This window comes from Strigops habroptila, chromosome 10, assembly GCF_004027225.2.
Source record: "Strigops habroptila isolate Jane chromosome 10, bStrHab1.2.pri, whole genome shotgun sequence".
In the NCBI taxonomy this organism is placed as follows: Eukaryota; Metazoa; Chordata; class Aves; order Psittaciformes; family Psittacidae; genus Strigops; species Strigops habroptila.
In genome coordinates, this window is record NC_046359.1 from 28,814,590 (window position 1) to 28,835,946 (window position 21,357).

Below are 21,357 nucleotides of genomic sequence, written 5' to 3' on the forward strand. Positions count from 1 at the left end.
AAAAGAAAAGAAAGAAAATCAGCTAGGTGATGAACGTATGTGTCCCCATTACTTTTTCAGTTTTGCTTTTTTAATACAAAATGCCATACAGTGATAAAAATACTTGGCCTTATCAGTCATTGTCTTACTGGCCACATCTGACAGGAAATAATGCATCTTGTACACCTTCGTTCAACAAGATTTTTCTCGTAACGCTCTGCAGTAAGTGTTCTTGCTTAAAATCATCAAAGTCAATCCTTGCTGCACAAACTCCTTTCCTTCTGTTGAAGAACATGAGGGGAAAAAAAAAGGTAGGGAACACCATGTCCCCATCAGCTTTCTAGTTTGATTCTGAGGAAACAGAATACGTAGCAAAAGCTCAAGTCTACAAACTTGTGTGATGACTGTTAAATAATGGAATTCCTAGATTAATTGCCTCATGAGTCATGGTGTGTTAGCAATTAATTGGATAGGCCTCTCCAGTTTCTTTCTAGTGCTGCTCAGTCTAACTGATGATCATTTTATTGCTGGGTAGTGATTTTTCTTCAATTCTACTTTTCTTTGCAATTTTATGGGAAGCCATTCTTTGCTCAAAATTGAGTTTGTTTGAATGTTTGTTGGTATGTGTACATTCTTATAGGTGTTTCTGTTATACTCTTTATATTGATTTACCACAATGAGATGATCATATAGCTCATCCTTTTTAAAAAAAAAGTCAAAATCTTGATTAGAAGTGTAATATTTAATTAAAGTAATGAAAACATGATTGGAAAAAGCCTTACAACTTTGGAACAAATCAGAAGTGCATTTGAAAGCTAACTGAGGGGAAAATGGTTTTTGCTTTCATACTTTTAAGATCAAAGTTGACATCTGATGCAGAGAAAGAGTCTGTGATGATGTTTGGGAGAAATCTTCGTCAGTTGCTTCTGACCAGCCCTGTGAGGGGCCGTACTTTGATGGGAGTCGATCCTGGTTACAAACATGGCTGCAAGTTGGCAATTATTTCACCAACCAGTAAGTTTCAATTCCAAATATTTTTGAAAGGACTGATAAAAATGTATTCATTTAGAGTAAAGGAAAGTTTCAAAATCTACGTCTTTATCAAATCGATTTTTTTGTTTTGTTTTGTTAAGCTTTTAGTGTTTTCCAGTTATGCAAATTCCTTTTTTCAGGCTTAAGGTTAACTTTCTGGCACCTGTATCTCCTTTGGTGTTATTACTTTTCTCTGAAATAGAATTTAAAATCCCTTCTGCATTCTTGAATACAGGTTCAAATAATTGTGCCTCTCAGTAGTCAGCAACAGGAACACCTGGCATTTTTATTGTTTAACAAAGAATTTGAATTTAAATACTTTCTATAACTTTGTATGGGTAATATCTTGGACATCTGGACACTTTATCAGCCCTTTTTGTATAATAGTATGTGTGTTAATGTGACAAGTCAGAAACATTGCATTTACGGAACTTACTAGTTCAATTTTTAGACAGACACAGAAAGCAGTCTTTCCAGTTCATCCTAGTCTGATCTGGGGATACACACTTCTTTAGACCCATGCAAAAATGGTTTGTTTTCCTTTGATTTTTGTCGTTGCTTCTTGTCTGAGAATATATCCACTGAAGGTGGGTGTAAGGAAAGATGTGTTCTTGAGACATGTTAAAATGGTAATAAAGGTATATAATAGTTAAATGAATAGGTAAATGGCTGTTAGCTTGCATTGCGCCGTAAGCTATTGATACCAGTAATAATAGTTATTTCCAAATGTGATAGATGGCATGATGGCAAGAGGAGATGGCACTGGAGTTCTAAAGTTCCTGGACTGCAAGTTCAGAAACTGCATTCCTCATTTTCATTTCTCTTTACCGGATCTGTAAAATGTCCTAGACTAGAGCAATAAATCTTCTACAGTTAATTGCTATTTTTCTCTTTGATAATATAACACACCATATTTGCCTCCTTAGACTAGATGCTGTTTATTTGTTATGTGAATTAGAAATGTATCGACTCATTTTGCTTTGGCAGCCAAAGCATTTTTGTCCTCTGCCCACCATGCATTTCTTGTAATTGGAGTCAGAAATAAAAGGGAAAAATGTGTTATTAAGAAGCTCTTTTTGCGAATCATCAAATTAGCTTTAGTTGTTCCGCAGGATATAGTGTTAGGGTATTTGTTTTTTTGTCAAATGGCTTTGCCTTTCATTGTTCTAGGTCAGATACTCCATACTGATGTTGTTTACTTGCATTCTGGTCAAGGATTTCGTGAAGCTGAGAAGATAAAGAGGCTTCTGCTACAATACAAGTATGCTAAAGAAACTTCCATTTATTACTCTTTCTTACCAAATGTAATGGAAATCTTTACTATATAAATACTTACGTTTGGGTGGAATAAGAATTAAGTTGATTTAAATGGACTTATTTTTTTATGTACTTCAGAGCTTATTTTTCTTTTAGTCTATATTCATGCTTTGACACTATGTATATGTTAGAAGCATATGAAATCAAGCCATGGCTATGACTAAGGCGGCATGCTATGAATGTATCCCCATAAAGCTCTGTCAATCCACTTATTTTTAGGAATAGAAATTAACATTCAGCTAAGAAATAAGTTTAGCCTCACTCTTCCTATCCCCTCTAAACCACTCATCAATCTTTCCCTGTTCCAAAAGCCACATCTTGGCTTTCAGAAAAGTTTTACTAAGCAAAGGAAATCCTGCTCAGATAGATCTCCAGACAGACTTGCAAATAGGGGCAGCATGGTTAAAAGGTTATTGTATTTAACTACTTTGGGATCCCCTGTGGACAGACATCTGGTCTACTGAGTCAGCTGCTGAACTGCCACAACACACAGTCCAGTTTGTCTTTAAGCATTAGATTGGCTTTAAACAAGGTGATTTGATGGCTGACTGGCTGTGGTGGGGGCAGTCAGAGGCAATGACCTTGCAAGCTGTTGCAAACTGTGATGTTCCCACTACCGAATTAAAATGCTGATTGCTTGGGCTTCTGCCCTTTTTCATAGAATCGTAGAACAGATGAGGGAAATATGAGGTGAAAGGGTTTGAGGATTGTAAATAACATTACATTTCTTTTATGAATATGAAGGATGATTTTTTGTTTTTCTGCAGATATTACCACTGTTCCATTGAATGAGTGAAAATTTTGACTCATCTCTTGAGCTGTCACATGGAAAACATGTTAAACACAATGTGCTATTACTGGGAATATGTTCTGATCAAATCCAGGCCTTGTGTTACATAAAATAAGATGTATTGGTCATTGTTGTGGATTGAATGCTATGTGTGGAAAAAAATCTAAAAGAATAAGTAATAATAATTATTCTTTTTTTTACCCTGTGCAAAGCTGTAGCACTATCGTGATTGGCAATGGCACCGCCTGCAGAGAAACAGAAGCTTACTTTGCTGACTTAATTATGAAGAAATATTTTGCACCACTGGATGTTGTTTACTGGTAAGATCACTTTGCTTGCTGGGATATTCATCTATTCAGCATATTTTAACTGAACAGGTAGTTTTAAATATAATTTTTTTTGAAGTATTTTTTTCTTGTTACCTTGTCTGTCTTTGAGTCAAGCTTGACTCATCCATCTCTGTAGCCAAAGATGACTGTAGCTCTGTAAGCATGAAAGTAGTTCACATGAGTGAGTAAGACAGACACACTGAAACATTTTATTTTCTCTGCCTAAGGTTCACTCTTGTTGCTATTATCATTGTAACAAAGCATGCAAGAGTAGCAGCTCAAACGGCCAAGGACTTGTTTTGGCATTGTGTGTTTATTTCTTGATGAATGAGGTTTAAATGCAAATGATAAAGCTTGTGTTATCTGACTACAGTACGGAATGCTTGCTAGTCCTATGGGTATTAAATGGTTTGGAAATAAATATTTTGTTAGTACCTAGCAGAAAGTAGTGAAGGTATTTATCCTCTGTAACTTAAAATTTTATCCATTAGTTTGTTGAATTCAAACTAAATTATTCTGCTGTTTGGTTTTGATGGAAACAGTATTATATCCCTTTCTTTTCTCCCATGCAGAACTGCGCGTTTTTTTTTCTCTTTGGTGTCTTTTTTTTTTTTTTTTTTTAAAGCATTTTTAGTGATGTAGCTTGGATTATCTTTTGTGCTGAAGTTTAACAGCAGTTCTTAGTTTTCACTGTCTTAACATACTGAAATAAGTTATCTAAAGTTTTGAAAAAGTTAAGGCCTTTCTTCAAACTACTATATACATTTAATAAAGCCTTTTCTCCACAGATTTGGAAGTTATTTTACACAAATGGTCAACAAATGTATTATTGCTACTAACTTCTGCTATGATTTAATTGCACTTGTTCTTTGTTTCTGAGATTTCTAAGTAAATTTGCACAAGATCTGATACTTAAGTCTCCTTTTTATTCCAGGAGATATGGTAGGGTTTTCTCATTTTAATTGTTTGTAAAGGAAGGAGGCTGATCAAGTTTTGAAAAATTAGGCATCCTCTTTCCTGAATCCAATTTGAAAATGGTAGATTTTTTTAATGACTGCAGAAAATGGAAAACACTTCATGCTGTGTGGTTTTTGGGCAAATGTTTTATTTCACTGTTGTTCGCTTCATAGTTTAAAAATCCATTATGTTGATGTAAGCACTTTGTCTGAAAGAGTAATAGTGGTTTATTTATTGATCATATGCTACAAAATGTAACTAGTCTACACGGAAGTTAGTTATATAATACTCTGGTGGATGGTTTTCTCACTTTTTTTTCCTCTTTTGCTATAGTATTTTCTCTCTGTTTATATTTCAAGATTATAGAATTTGCATAGTAACTATCAATATTGATTCTTTTGGGGGGCCAATAGAGCTAACACATCGTTGAAACTGATAAAAGCTCTTGTGAAACAGAAATCAGTATAAATGCTCTAAAGCAAAAGTCAGGTGATCAAGTTGGTTGTTTTTTCTAGTAGTGACAGATAATTTTTTAAACACCCCCCCCAACTTACTGTTATATTTATAGGAAAAATACATAAATGCAGCCTTTTTTAATGTGCCAAATTAATTCCTGGAAGTGAAAATTAGCATAATCAAAAGCATTTTTGCTTTTAGTATGTATTTGCTAAGTGTATTCTTGCGTTGTGCTCATATATGTTGAAGAGCTAATTCCTACTTCAGAATTTGTATGCAGAGCACTGATGTACTGCATATTAAAGTAAAAATCAGAACAATGTAAACTTTTTTGGTAGTGCATACTATAGGTGACGTTTGATGCAGTAAACTTTGTAGACCATTGTTTGTGTGTGCATTTATGTATGCGGGTTTACAAATAAGCTGGACTTGCAGTCCTTGTGTATCTCCATATTTTGACAGTCTTGGCTGATCTTCTTGAAGATCAGATATCCTGTGTTACTCTTTCTGCTAAACTATGTGCATCTCATTGCATTATCCAGTGCTAGGGTTTCCCAGCTGAGTCCTGCAAGGTAGTTTATTTTGTTTGCTTTCTAGCTCCAGAAAACTTTCTCCTTAATATAGTTGGTAATTCTTAGTAACTGAAAGGAATGATGAGTCCACCCCCTACTTCTGATAATCTGGTGAAATGCCTGGAATTTATGTCAGTCTGAGTTCAAAATAGTAAGTGGTACTTGCTAAACAAGGAGCAAGTAGTACAGAATTATCATTTGAGCAATAGGTGACAGTAGATGTACATTGTGAGAACTGCTCTACCTTTTGAGAGGAACTGTGACTGATGACTTGCTCTGATGATCCTCCTTTTTTTTTTTTTTTCTTTTTTTTTTTTTTTTTTTGAAAAACAAAAGCCCCCTGGAGCACATGCTCTCAGATGGCAAAACCTTTTTCTGTTTCCATGTACCAAGTCTTCCCTTGATTGTTTTTTTTTCATGGTAGGGGAAAATGAGCCCGTTGTATATACGCAGGCTGAACACAGATCTCTAATCAGTTCTGTGGAAACCTATGGTATGCTTTTGGATCAGGTTATCTTTATAAATTGTTTTTCAATTAAAATCTCGAAGAAACAGTTTAAGTAATGTTGCAACAGTTCATTTTTAAAGAAGATCTGTGTCAGCAGGTCACAGTTATAAGTAAAATCAATATAGTGTTTGAACTGGGAGGAAGGGGGGGAAGACCCCAGCCCCCCCCCCCCCAGCAGAACAAAACAAAACTCCTCCAGTACTTAAACTATAACAGAATGAGTCAGTTTCATCTAACATGATACCATCTCCTAAGCATTCAGCTTGTTGCAGTGATGCACTGAGCTGCACGAAGGTGGAAATCCTTGCCCAGCGAAACAGAGCTCAGTTCATTGCTGTGTGCAAGTTTCAGAGAATTGCCAATTGTATTTGCATTTACAGTCTTTTTCCTTAAAGGAGTCCAAATGTAAAGTGGCTTGGCAGATGAGGCTGGATTGTTTTATAGTGCTTTAAAACCAAAATCCCAATCAACTTCTTAAGCTGTCATTCAGAAAGGTACTACAGACTTCAGCTTCCTTGGCAAAAAAAGCTTGCAATATGATACTACTTTTTTTTTTTTTTTTTTGTTAGAAGGGGAGGATAGGATCAGAAATGATTATAAAAAAATAAAAACCTGTTCCTACTTTTATGTCCAGTTCATCATATGGAACTTGGATCATGCATTTCCAGGGAAATGAGACAATAATAGTCTGTAATTTTAGAAAGAAAATGTTCAGTTGGTGCATGCACAAATAATCTGGACAGGTATGCACTCAAATGAATATTAATGATAATAAACAGCTGAACACTTAATTGATTGCATGTATGTGCAGAATATGCTGAAAGAATTTCTACTAGTAAAGCCATGTACAGTAATTTCAGAATTGTGCATGAAGTTATTACTTGGCTTCAGTATCCAACTCTACCAAGCACTTAACTACTACTTAAATGAGAACACCATTTCACCTTTTTTTTAATTGTATGGCAAGAATCAGATTAACAGATTCTCACTTTAAAATATTTCACTTATATCAGTATCAAAAGAGATTTCTAAAATAATTTCTTCAGTTTCTTAATTTCAGTTTCTTTTGAAAACATTACATTTAATTTGATAACTGCTTTGTCTTTGGTGCTAATAAATATATTAAAAGCAAGCAATTAAAATACAAATCTCTAACAATGGCAAGTACAAACTGCATATATTTTTACTGAAGTTTTCCAAGGAGAAGGCATATTGGTGAAGACAGTAGTAGGAAATGAGGCATATGGCATGATTTTTTGTGTGGCTTTAAAACCTGTCTGGACTCAGTTTGACAGTTTGATTTAAAGCAAATATTTTTAACTACTTTTTTAACCAACATGCTTTCAGATACCTACATCCAACCTAAATAACTGCAGGACTTTCTTTCTTTTTTTTTTTAATGCAGTTTCCCTTTTAGAGCTATGTTTATTGACTTAGATTAGGACTGGACTAGAGCCCAGAGACAGTCATATCTAGTCTTCAGGTTTTTTGTTACAAATCAGGGTTTTGTTGGTTTTTTTTTTTTTTAACAATGTTCAATAAATATTCTTGATTATTTATGTTAGTTCTATTGTGAGTTCTTGCCAAAGATATGTTGTATTATAACCAAAACAGATGTTCTGTTTTAGACAAGTGTATTTGTTTTAACAGGACCAGAAATGTAAATGAAACAACAGTGTGTTCAGCATTAACATGGCAGATGATGAACTTTTAGGGTTTCATTGGCCTTTTTGGATTAAATGGAAATCTTGAAAAAATATTTCAGGAATTTCATTTCGTATTTCGATCACTGCAACTGTTTTCCTTTGATTATTGTTGGCCGAAGGCATCATGGAAATGAAAGCTATCTGAATGACAGGTGAACTATGCTAGAGCAGGACAATCATCACGTTTGGAAAAGTAAAATCACAGTTTTTCTTTCAGCCTCAGTGGTTTCATCAAACCATACATACCATCAATACTAACATTCTTATTGGTCTGACTTTTCTTATGTGCTTCTTACATTAATGCACACTGAGAATAAAGTATTTCAGCTCATATTTAAGAGAAAGTTTGATAGGTATCATGAATTGTTAATAGTTTTCAACAAGCAGTAAAAAATGCAGCCAGGCAAGTGTATTTTTTTGTTGTTGTTGTTTAGGTGGGCTGGTGTTTAATTTCTGTTATACTTCGTTTTAAACTTGATACAAAATCCTTCTCTGCCACTTGCAGCAAAACCTTTTCTTGCTCTTAAGACTTTATAAGCAATGTAATTAATAATTTACTGCTGTTTAAGTTCAAATACTTCTGTACTGTGACAAATAGGGGAAAGTCTGTAATGTCTTCTAAAGTTCTCATTGGGTTTTCTTTAATGTTTAAATTGTCTGCTTTAGAATACTTAGAAATGTTCTGCTAAGGTAGAATAGGACTGTTTAATACCTTTTGAAGTTGGACCTTGGTGGCAAGAAGTTGATTTGGAAATGTTTGTTCTACAGGATTTTAGGTCCGCTTGTATTTTATAGGTGTCTGCACATGCTTTAAATATCCTTTTCAATTTAAATGTGTTTTATATTGTTGAATATCTACATTATATTCTCTCAGCTTTAACAAATGCCACTTTCAAGTTCCATGCCTCTACATTTCTAATGTTACACTAGCTTAATTCCCATTACTTTTCTGCTTCATAGCACTCGCAGTTTGAAAGGGACCTAACATTCGGGTTCACATTATGATAATTAGGTTTCAAAGCAGCGTGGGGGGATTAAGATGTCTGAAGTCTAGTTGCCGAATAAAGTTCAGAACTACTTGTAAAACTTGTCTGAGTGGTTAACAGAAGTGGTTTTATTTATTCAGTGCTCATGCAGCATTAATCCGTATTTCATCAGGTACCCACAGTGCTGTAACTCTAGATATGACCTTGGGACTTAATTTACCCCATCTCAGTTTTCCTTATTAATGTGCCATGAAAGAGGTACATGAAAGATAGCCAACATCAAAGCACCTTTTCAAATAAAGTGGTTGATATGAATCCTCTGGTATTTAACACTGTCTGTCAAATGTTTCAGCTGGTTTGCATCCTTTTACAAGCTATTGCTTGCTGCATTAATGCAGTTGTTTCAAGTCCGTTGAGAGTACAAAGGGGGATAGGGATATGGGAAACTTTATTCTAATTCTTTTTGATTATATTTTCTTTAAGCTGTTATTTTTGTCTGTTAAGCTATATAACTCAGTTGATGACACATTTATGTATGCACACCTACACACCTTAGGTCATGAGATGCCTGATACAGAAGATATAAAGCAGTTTGGAAAGTTTTGGCAAAAGGAATACATATTCGGTGGAAACAATGCACATGTCTGAAATGTGCACTGAAGAACCTTTGTTCTGCTTTCATCTCTTTCAAGCTCTAGTGGAGTCATTAGAAGTCCTAAGCAATGAAGAAATAATTTTTGGAACAAACAGGTTTAAAATGTGAGTGAAGAGGATATAGTTAATAAAAACATTTTAAATTATGTAGTGATTTCCAGCCAAACCATCTTCTGTCCCTTACTTAAAAGTTGCTTTCTGTTGTGATTATTTACCACAGCTGAGTAAGAGCTCATGATCATGCACACTTCAAATGCAAAATTTTTTTTTAATATATTTTACAGGAGACAGACCTGTAAATTGGAACCTCACTCTCCATTGGGACTTATTGCTCCTCCTCCTCTTGGTTATTGATAACTTTAGGTAGTATATAGTCTATTGTTCAGCACAACATGGACTGTAATAAGTGTCCATTTAAAATCACATCTGATGTTTGTTCTTGGTGCCTCCACAGACTGGTATCTACATTGAGCTGAACCCATGCAATATTCAGAAGTCATCCTAGATTTTGAAGCAGGCCAGGAAAGCAGGGATTCCCCTTTGCCTCAGCTCTGTTGCTTATTTTACAAGTTTACTGTAGATAACAGTACCATCACTAGCCATGTTTTTCTGAGGAAAAGAAAGGGGTAAGCAGTGTGGTTAGAGAGGGACAGGTGAAATAGGAGACGATAATTTCAGGCTTGTATAGCATGAATTTGAAACTTTTAAACCCAAACTTTATAAACCATACACTTGACATAATTCTGGAACCATCTTTGAATTCTGTTTCAGAGAAATAGCTTCGCAGTTTTTAAGATGAGGACAAGGACTAATTGGGAGTGTGTCAATGTAGCTTAAGAGAGTATGAATTCCTTTAAATTCAGAAAAAGAGTAAGATACATTTGGAGTCTAGACTACAGCAGTGCGAAGGCAGGGGGTCAGGAAATAAATGTAACTAGCAAAAGAAATCTAAATCTTGAGGAAAAAGTCTTTTTTTCCAGAAGAGTAGGACATGTCATTTAACTTGGGTCCAGGGCAATCTATAGGAAAACAGTTTTGGGGAAGAGTGGAAAGTTAGTCATGCAACTTCCGTTCTAAGTTTTCTCTTTGTGTGAGAAAATCATAGTAACAGTAATATCAAGCAGTGATTTTAAAAGTTATGTATTCTCAGTATGTAAATCTCTTCAGACCTTTAAAGAATACTAAACAAAACAAACAAAAAAAAAAAATCTGTAAAATTAGGGAAGATTTTAGGATGAAAAGCCATTAAGCATGTGACAGTATGTTCAAGGGCAACTTTGTGTACTCTTCAATTAGAAATGTACTCTTCTCAAATATACTCTTGCAAATCAGATAGTAATTGTGAGAAAGTGATCACAGTAATTCCTCCCACTTTTTTTTTTAACAGAGAAGTCACTTAGATTTAGGATTGCAAAATGACTTCTCTATTTTTAATTTTGTTTCCCACTGAGTAGTGATTTGTACACAGGCTGTTTTCTTGTAGATCTTTGTTTCCAGATAAATAAAACTGATCTTTTCTTTTAGATAATCAGTTAGAAGACATCTGGTATTGCAGTACAACAAAAGTCAGGTGAGGAGGGAGAACCATCCAAAAATATTTAGAAACAGCAAAGAACAACATGTGTTGGAAAGATAAAAGGTTATTGAGGGGCAAAGGATATGCAATGAGCAAGTGCTACTGTTTCAGCACAGAGTGTGCCCATCAGGTCCCCTGGGAGCAGTTTTGGAATGTGTGCATTTTGTTCTTAAAACTGGGCATTTTGTTCTTAAAACTCACTTAAAATCAGATTTGTACCAAATATGTGTAGCAGTGATTTTCATGTTCAGTATAGAACTACTAAAACTAAACTGTTAGTAGGGGATTTATTTTTGGGGGTGTTTGACTCAGTCTTTAAAACACTATTTTTATCAGTTAACATTTTGTGCTAGTCTGTTTCCAATGCAATCTCTCTTCTTAAGAGCTGTCTATGATGATAGCGAAAATTACACTGGCCTAAAGTCTCTTGTACAAGGCTACTTCCAAAGCTTGGAAATGAAGAAGGATTTAATAGATTTAAAGAAAAATGGATGATCAGATCTTAAATTTGCTAGATTGCTACAGTGAAAAAAGCTAGTTCATTTAGGTGTCTGATGTTTTTGAGAGGGTGGGGCACCTAATAAGCTAAAAATAAAGGTTTTCATTTTGGACTGAAATGGTTAAGTTACTGTTTCATATGGTTACAACTTTTCAAGTTTTTCTGTGCCATTTGGTCAACACCACAAGGTTCTCACTGGTTTAATTTAAAAGAAAGATTTCCAGGAGGATTTCCATTCTTTAGTGGAATAAGCAGAACATAAGGCAATCTTATAACATGCCCACTTCTCCCAGAATTGGTGTTCTTATTCAGTCTGACATCCTTCTTTCTCTGAAGGGTCACCAAACCACCCTTCCTTGTGATAGCTGTTGGCTTGCTTACATGATGTAATTATCAGTAACGATGCTGGAGGATGAAACTTTCAAGTTGTTGCCTACATCTGAAAGGTTGCTTGCCGGTCTCTGCAGTGTGTGTGCCATCTTGTACTTGGCAGAAGAAAGCAAGGAGCCTTTTGTTGAGAGGTGTCGGAGTGGTGGCCAAGGTCTAGGGATAGCTTGAGGAATGCAAGAAGCCTGAGGAACTGGGTAGCTGGTGGAGGAAGTGCTGCAGAAAGAATGAGGGTGCAGTCAGGGAATAAGGGGCAGGGCACTTTCAAGGCACTTCCCCTAGACAGAGGCACCAAAGTACAGTCTGTGAGAACTTTGTAGAGCTTTGAGTTCAGTTGAGCTGTGTGTTCCTTGTCTTTTCAATGCAGCAAGTTATGTCAAGAGAACAGTTCCCTCTCCTGTTCACTCCCCTAATCATTTGCGAGCATGAATAGTGTGCAGTCCAAGCTTAAAACTGAGGTTTGGACTTCAGCTGAAAAATGTGACCTAATGACATGGTATTGCTTCTCACAGTGAGCACTGGAAACAGACTTTCAACAGCTGTGTCTGAGTCTTTTCCCAATACTACGTTTAGTAATTTTATTATTTATTCTTTTTTTAGCTGGAGTGAGCTGAAGTAAGTTTGTTCCATGTAACTCCAGAGTTATGTTTTAAAATGCTGTCTATTCATCATAAAGCATAGAAGGTTGGCTTTTGATCAGTTACTGTGAGCCAGTACATGAAGAAAATGAGTCATGCTCTGTGTACAGCTAGGATTGTGAAGGTTCAATGATAGGAGCCCTAAATGTTCCAAACTTGGTATTGATACTGATCTCAAACAAGAAAAGCTTAGTTTTTCAGGTAAACTGCTGCAGCGCAGTTTTAAGAACTGGTTCAGTGTCTCTGTAGTTTTAGGTGCCTTTTTTTTTTTTTTTTTTTTTTTCTTTGAAGTAACAGCATATGCGATCACCTCCATTTCTCTTGTAGTGGAAATGGAATGTTAATCAGATTTGGATGTTACCTCCTCAAACAGAAGCCAAGAGAGGTTAGATAGTAACTAAGCTGAATGATGGTGGATCTTTGATGTATTTCTGAATTGCAGACTATTGAAAATTCACTGCTGGCAGTGTAAAAATCACCCCAGAGACTGACAGTTGAATGGTTTCTTCTGTGTCTTTTGTGGATTCCTTTAAAGAAGCCTGTGAACCACAGGTTGAAAACCACTGGGTTTGGACCTGAAAATAACAAAATGTAGAAAGATCCAGAAACTTAATATTTAAATTAGGTGAAATTGTGCATAGGATATTCTGCCTCTCATTTATATTTGAAGAACTTTGATTATGGAAACTTGCAGTGTGGTCCTTGTTACCCACATCTCTGCATTTTACACTGCTCACCTTTACCTATTGCCTGAGATGAAATAGCATGGCTCTACACTAGTATGATATCATCATGCTAACAAAATCTTTGATACTGTGAAGTGAATGTAAACTAAACCCATTAAAATGTTAATTTGATTTCTGTCAATATTGCCTTTCTAAAAGAAGTGATGTTTGTGGTGTTTGGGATACTACCCTGTTATCCCCTTAATACTTAAGAGACATCAGAAAAATATGTTTGTGTGTCTTAAGTGACTTTGTCATGAAATAGTTGTGGCAATTGATAAATTTCCACCAGAAAAGATTGGGAAAATTTGTTTAGGCTCATCACTATGTAAAAAAGCTCTATCAGGAATTACTTGTGGAATCCTCAGGATTTAATTTCAGTGGAAGGATCCAAATACAGTGTGATTAATACTGAGGGCATCCAGATTAAAATTGTATAAATATAAGATGTATCCTCTGATTTGTGAGGTACTAAGACTGACTGTTATTGCACAGTCTGACCTGGTTGTATATTTGGATAATGTTTTGTCTTCAAGTAGACATTCTTGTAGGAACCTAATGGAGAAGTAAGCATTTTTCTGTTTGTGTAAGGTTGCCAGTAATATGTTTTTACTTAAGTTGAGATTCTGCCAATCTTCATACCTATCCATTTGTGGAACCACATTTGGTGTTCTGCACTTCAGCTCTTACTGGGCTTCCTTTATTATTGAGATGTGATATACAGATTTATTTATTTGTTTAAACTTACTGCGCTATTGTTGTTGATGGTGATAGCAGAAGCTTAGGTTAGATTACATTATGCTCTTTAACACTCTACTTTAGATAGCTTAATTTCAGTGGCTTTTAACTGTCAGAGAGTTACCTTTGGGGTGAAATTCTTCAACCTAGATCTCCGTTAAAGAGTGTATATGTGTGGGTTGCATCAATTTCTAAATAATCAGAAATATTTAAGAAAATAGAGGACTGAGCATATGCATAATTCTGTTGTAGTGGGGAAAAGTTTCTGTATTCTTTGAAGTATCAATACTGTTGAGATCTGGTAAAAATGGAAGTTTGTGTGCAGGTCCAAAGTTTGTTTAGAAGTATCCCTCTGAAAATACATTCAGGTTTGTTTTGAGTAGTAAACCTCAGGAAATTGCCACTTGTACGGCTGGTAACAAATTTCCCCAGTACCAGGAAAGCAACTATTACAAACCTTGATTTAAAAACAAACAAACAAAAAAAGAACAACCCACAAAAAAACCCAAAAAAACCAAAACAAACAAAACAAAAAAACCAAACTAACCAACAAATTGGCTTGGATTTTAGGGAGATTTGAAAATTAAACGTTAATTACTTCTAGGTGTCTGATAGCCTGAGAATCTTCCAGGACTGAAAAGCAAATACAAAGTGCCTATATCAGTAAAGCAGGGGCTCTTTGCCTTTGCACTTACGTAAAATTGTCATTTCTATTCCTGATCTCAGGCTGTCGGCTCTTAGCGGCTGTTGGCAGTGCACGAGTGAGTGCTGCCCATGTTGCACCTTCACTTGGAGTAATTTTGTGTGATACTGACACTGGGCCCTATGCTTGCCTGGACTCATGTAACTTTTCTTATCAACACAGTATATGGCAGTCTTAAAAGCATCATGAATGACACTGAAAGAAACCACAGCAACAGGAGATACTTCAGCATACTTATGATGTTTCCAGGGATTGAGAGGCAGAGAATATAGACGTGCTGTGTGTCTCAAAGGGCCTTTGAGTAGGTTATTTCAGCTTGAAAAGGAATTAGATTTAGGCGACTGCAGTGTCAGACGGTTTTAACTGAAGGTACCTATTGAGGATAATTCCTTTTTATAACCAGATCCTAGCAGTTTTGTCAATGATGAGTAAGTGAAGGGAAGGAGAAATGATCCATTTGTTGTGGTGGGTGATACAGAAGCAAGAAAGAGTACTTCTGAAAGGAGACATCAAAAAGCACAAGCTACATGAAGCACCTTCTTCTGTACCAGGCCCTTCTAGCAGCAACAACTAGGAACAGTGGGCAAGTGGAGGGGAAAGGGCTGAGGATGGTGCAAGTTTTCCTGTTCCTTTTCAGTTTCGGGAGATTTGTGTTGCTTTGGTGGCTTCATGTGTGGTTGTAAATGTAATCATACCCATCTAGCAGTTCTGTACATTAATTATTTTTCTTCAGAAACACAATGTTACTGAAAATAAATTTATTGCTTGCATAGAAATAATGTTTTCACTTTAATCCTTTTTCCAACTACAAGTAATATCACAGTTTCTAATTGTATCAAATCATTTTATGTAACATCAGATACTGTTCAAGTAGCTCAGTCGTCAGTTGTCTGTGGAGCTTTATAAATAAAAAACCTGGAGGTGTGGTGGGGAAGATGTCCACCTATATGCAGTTATAGTTATTGCTAATATTCAATTGGTGTTTCACATAAAACTTCTCTCTCAAACCTACTTTATTTTTATATTTTATTAAACATCTTTGGCAGCTAAGGCAACATGCCTACTGCCTGTTCAGTTCTTTTATTGGGTTGAACTAGAACTAACATTTGGATAAAATACATTTTGACATTTGAATTTGACGTAAATGTTTCAGGGAAACAGTTTCAACATGCATCCTCCATGAGTGCCGCTCTTGTCAGCGTTATGATGTTGTACTGTAAATATACGTTGGAAGTGGCCTTTCAGTAAAAATCAGTGATGCATTTATTACTTGTTCCTGGTCTATTTTTCTTCATAGTGTAAAATCACAGCTCAACGTTACTTTGTCTTTTTTTTTATTAAAGGTTTTTTTCCTTTTTCTTTTTTCTTTTTCTTTTTTTTTTTTTCCCCCCCCCTAGAAGTTAGTTTGTCATTTTTAAGTAAATCAAACTGGATATTCCCATGTTAGTTCTCAGTGATTATGTCTCTGCTGAAGGAAATGTTAACTCTAGTCTTCTGCTATAAGAATAAATAGAAAGAGACATTGTCAATTTGAATGTTTTAAAATGAAAGAATTTTGAAATCATGATATAGTATCCTTTTAATATATCCCATTTCTTTAGCTAACAACAAAAAAATAGAATTTTAGAGGAATGTTTCATTCCTTTTAAAGGAATCCTTAAGGCTGTCCTCCTCTATTCCTCTTGTTTTTCCTAACTCCTGTATATACCCTGGCTGGCTCTCCAAGCATCCTGCTATCTCCTTTACCTGGATGTCCACAGCTGCTCACTCAGTGCCTCCTCAGTCATAACTTTCTCCTTAGGAAAACTGCCTAATGACCTTCTGGCATTCTGGAGAGGACTCCTCACTGGAAAGGCTGTGCTGCTGATCATTATTAGCAGTGCAATGCAGGGGAAATTATTTTTCCTTATGTTGGCCACTTTTTAATAAAGCAGTTACAGTAGGTTGTAGATTACTGGACTTCTGAGAGAGGGTTTTGAGTAAAGGGGTTGTTCTGGTGCTAAGTGGGCTTAAACTACTACAGAACTGAAAACTGGTGGCATCTAATTCAAAGCAGATCCTCTTCAGGTTTATGGTCTGTAGGGAATTTCTTCCAGGTTTTTGTAAAGTGAAGATGCAGATTAAATGTTGCTTATAATAGTTTCTGTAAATATATTTTATTTAATATTCAAGCAGAGTATGTAGTTGATTATTTTTTGGTTGACCTTAAATACCAGCATTATGAAGCCAAGCTGAGTTGTGGCTAATATTAGGTTGTGATAAACTAAAATTTACAATTAGTACAATGAACTTTGGCAGAGATGCTTTCTTTATATAAATTTTCTTTGGGTCATCGAAATATCAGTTTTTGCCTTCGATACAAGTTGAAGCTTTTAATGATTAAAACAGGTCTCATGTCAGAATTCTAATGGAATATGCATGGTTTAAGTTCATGTCTACTCCTTATTTATAAAGCATTTTAAGTTAGTTTCCATTGAGAATAATAATAAAATACAAGTTTGGGGTTTCTTCTTCTTCACTATGCCACAGTTGATATAATTAAATTGCACAAGTCACATGGTGCTTGTGATGGTGGTGATGTTGTGAGCTTTTATGAACTTCAGAGGAAGTTGAGACTTGGGGCTTGTGAAATCTGTTTTCTGGTTCTCAGGGTTCGATTAAACCCAAATCCATGACATGTCAGTTTGTGGTATTAGTAACCTGACCAGTAAATGCCCTGGAACAGACCAGTGCAGATCTGTTGTTGCATTCAATGACAGTGTGTGAATGTGAGCTTCCTGCTACTCTGGCTCAGGGCCGCAGAGATGCTGACAGCAGCGATAGTGCTGGCCTGTCTACCAGGGGCAGGCTGAGGATGAGGCTTGGCTCTGCCACCTCCTGCGCTAGCCAGCAGAGCTGAGCAGGTGCCTGAGGGCAGAAGATGCTCTGCCATATTAAAGGGTGCTGCATCTCCCACCCTGGCATATGTTCTCCATAACCCCCTGTAGGATTTGACTGCATCAGGCAGAGCGCCTCTGGGCTCTTCACCACTGCGCTGCCATGGAGTCTCTAACAGACTCCTGTTCTCATCTGGACAATTATTGTTTTAATATTGTGTTGTCTCCTTTTCTATAGCTCTGATCTCCAAATAGTTGGGGGTTTTTAGTTTGGTGTTTGGGGTTTTTTTGGTTTTTTTTTTTTTTTTTTTTTTAAGTAACAGCTGTTAGTTATCAACTGCAAGAATATCTTAACAGTTTAACATCAGACACTTGAAATTAAGTGGGCCTACTCTGTTACTGCAGGAATCAGCAGGCTACACATTTCCGTTCATTTCTGAACTGTTTCAGGTTTTTAAAGAATCTGAACCTTGGTTTAGTATTATCAAAACCTCATTTCTCAGCTACAGAGAATCCAAGTATTCCTGTTAACATGTAGTAGGTTTTGGAGTCTCCATTCATGAAAATATTTGAATCCTGAGTGGGCACAGCCCTGAGCAACTTGTTTTGGTTGACCCTGCTTTGAGCAAGGGTGTTAGACCAGTTGATCTCCACAGGTGCCTTTCAACTGCTGTGATTTGTTGGCATTGAATAGTTTCCAAAAGCTGAAAGAATCTTTCCAAGACTCTCACTCTTCATTGCTCGCTGGTCTTGCAGAATTCACACATAAGAATCTAATGACCCATCCAGAGAAGTAGGTATGCAGTAGATGCCCATTTCCCATATGGTAGGGTAACTGTAGGCTCTGCTGGCATTTGCAGGTGCTGGTTTTGATCATCTGTGCTTTCTGTGCAGTGCTCTCTAGAAGATCCTTCAATCGAGTTCCAGCATACCTTTCTTTCTTGCTGCCCAAATATGAATTGGCAGGAAAGCTTTGACATAATTTGCTCTCATTTTGAGGTAATGTGTAATGAGGAGAGAAAACAGCTTTAATTGGGAGAAGGAGGAAATCCCTACTTCATTCTAGGGCTTTGGTTTTGGTGGAAGTTGGGCTGTCGATTGATTGATTTATTTATTTATTGGCCTTCCAAGAAAAAACTGCATATTAACTTCCTGGTGCAAACTTTGTCATCTTGTAGAGAAAACAACATAGTTGTATTTGTAAGTGATGAGCAACTATGTTACTTTCGTTAGTGCTTTTGTTTTAAATTGTAACTGTGACCTGCAACTTATCAAATCTTTCTAAGACACTTTCCCATTATAAAATAGGGGGTCAAAAAGAGTGCTAATGTGGTTAAAATGAAATGAAGCGTAAAAAAAATTCAGTCCAGATGATTTTTTTTTTTTTTTTCCCCAAGTGTTTGTAACTGGATGAAAAACATGTTTTAAATGAAGTGGTCTTTCACCATATGTTTATGCCAGTTCTAGTGATATTACTCATGGGAAGTCTCCGGTGTGGATCTGTCACAACCTGAGGGAATAAATTATTCCCTTTGAAGAGAAGAGAGAAAACAAATACAGCAGTACCAAACTGCACTTTTACTTCACTAATTACAGATACCTATTTTTGACAGGTTTTTTTCCCCCTTTTGGTTACAGCTTTACTAAAGGATTTTTTTTTTTTTTTTTCTGTAAAAACAAGCAATTCATGAATCTATTACAAATTTGTGGGGATTTGGTGGTTATTTTTATTTGATTTTTGGGTTTGGTTTTTTTTGGGGGTGTTTTTGTTGTTCTTTTGTTTTCTGTCTGTTTGTTTGTTTTAAGTGAGGTTGATGCATACTTCTGTTCGTAATACAAAATGAGAGGTATCCAGTGTATTATTTTTTATCCTTTAACAATTTAAAATACCCCTTATGTTTAGCTCGCTCTCCTTTGAGGATATATTTGGTTCAGATTAGCACCTCTTACTGTAGATGCCCAGAAGTTGCATATGATATCAGTAAAATAATTTTAAAACTATGACAATGAGGAGCACCAGAGAAGATATGGAAGAACCCTCAAGACCTAAAAAGAAAAAAAATGTATAATTCAATTAAAAAGCATTCAATGTACTTATGCTGCTTTACAGACATTTGAGTACATTCTCTTACCTTTACATCTGTGTCTGAGGAGAGTAACCAAGCAATAAAAATGTGCTTGTTAAGGTAAAGCTTCATTTGCTTTTTTTTTTTGTTGTTGTTGTTTTGTTTGCATAAGAAATGTTACCTTTTCTTGAAGAATAAGTAACCTACTCTTTTTCTTAACTTTCTGGGGTTTTTTTCCTGTCTGTTGCTGTAATCCTTTTTATATTGCAATGCTACAGTTCCTTTATAGGGGATTGATTTTATTGAAAACACTAAACTAGTACCTCAGTTTTATAGCCTTTTTTTCCAATGAAGAAAAACAATTTCCTTGATGGACAGAACAAAATACTTCTTGATCACTATCAGCTTTGAACAGTCATAATTTAGAGTATAATTAGAGTAGGAAAATGTCAAAGCAAACTGTTTTTTCCTGTGTTAAAATAAATGAAAGAAAAAGCAAAGCAAAGATACAAATGAGGACTTGAAAAATTGTGAGAGCACTGTCAAGATTAAGTTTGTGGAAATTATTTTTCAGAGATAGCAGTATATAATTTTGATCAGGTCTGCATGAGGCACCATTTACTTTATGTAACATTTTTCTTGAGTATGTTGAGCTAGGGAATAAACACAGGAGGCAAATGTGTCTTCTGTGAACTAAAGCAGACAGCTTTTTTTTAGGTGAATTCCAAATCAAAGTAAGAAGAAATGACATGGGTAGAAAGATGTGGTCACACTTTTCTTTATTATTTAATACCTCAAAGAAGTTTTCCTGCCAGCATTCATTCTGATTCCAGAATTCTTAATTTATTTTGAGTTTCTCTACATTTAAAACCTGGGTACTTCAGAGTTCAGTAAACTGTGCCAAGAAGTGTCTGTAGGTTAAAAATATTTAATATGATGTCTTCAGGTACAGTCTAGATGTTAAGAGGGATGGGGAGCAAACAGAGAAGAGCAGCAGTGGAGGATCTGTGATTCCTTCACCCTGTGCAGAACATCTATCCAGATTGAATTGCTCCACCCTAACAGGAGGAGTGTAGCTGTCTCCAGCCTTCCCTTGTGGATCTGTGCTCGGGAGAGGGTAGTTTGCTAAGGAGAGTTCAAGTACTAAGATCATTGATATTGTGGGAAGAGGTGGAAAAAAGAATAAAGTATGACTCGAGCCAAAGCTACAGGTCAGAATCTTGCATGAATCAGGGCTGTGGAGGCTGCACGCAGCACTGGCCAGGCTGCTTCCCAACTGCCCAGAGTGAGCATTAGAGAAAATGACAGTTGCTGGAGGTGTCATTGTCCAAGAGGCATTTTGCTCCATATGTTGTGGTCTTGTCCAGTTATGCTCCACTCTGGGGACAAAGTCTCCATGAGAGTTAACGTGACTCTAAGCTCCAGCCTTTGGTCTGGCTTAACCACTGTGTTTTAGCCACAACATTGCTGCATCTGTGATGCCCCTTCTACCAGATAAAAATGATTCCTGAGAGCAATTGCAGCAACTGAGTAACATGTTTTTTGTAGGCTTTCTAGATAATTTCAAACTCACTGTTCACATGTGACACTTCCTGATAGAATTTTTATTTGACTAAATCTGCTATGAAGTTCACTGACAAATCAGTTGAGAAGCCTGTATTCACTGGAGAACCTGATGGACGTTCCTTAATGAATCATCTGTATCTTAAATGCCCTGTGTCCTGCAGTTCTCCTTCAGGACAGGGTGGTGTGGGTAGGACAGTGTGTGCAATAGGGAAATGTTTTTGTCAGGAAATGAGATAGACTTTAGGCAGACATCAGTTTTCCCAAGTATAAACTGTTGGTGACAAGTCCAAATATAGA

At 36.1% G+C, this 21,357-nt stretch overlaps 1 protein-coding gene across 6 annotated transcripts in view; it reads left to right on the forward strand.

Annotated features, from left to right (window-relative positions):
* SRBD1 (S1 RNA binding domain 1) overlaps window positions 1-21,357 on the forward strand; it is a 134,047-nt gene that overhangs the window by 37,366 nt on the left and 75,324 nt on the right. For all 6 annotated transcript variants that reach the window (XM_030499711.1, XM_030499708.1, XM_030499713.1 and 3 more), the window contains 3 exons: window positions 836-993; window positions 2,182-2,272; window positions 3,331-3,438. In XM_030499711.1, coding sequence (XP_030355571.1) covers window positions 836-993; window positions 2,182-2,272; window positions 3,331-3,438 — 357 coding nt within the window. The remainder of the gene's footprint in view (window positions 1-835; window positions 994-2,181; window positions 2,273-3,330; window positions 3,439-21,357) is intronic.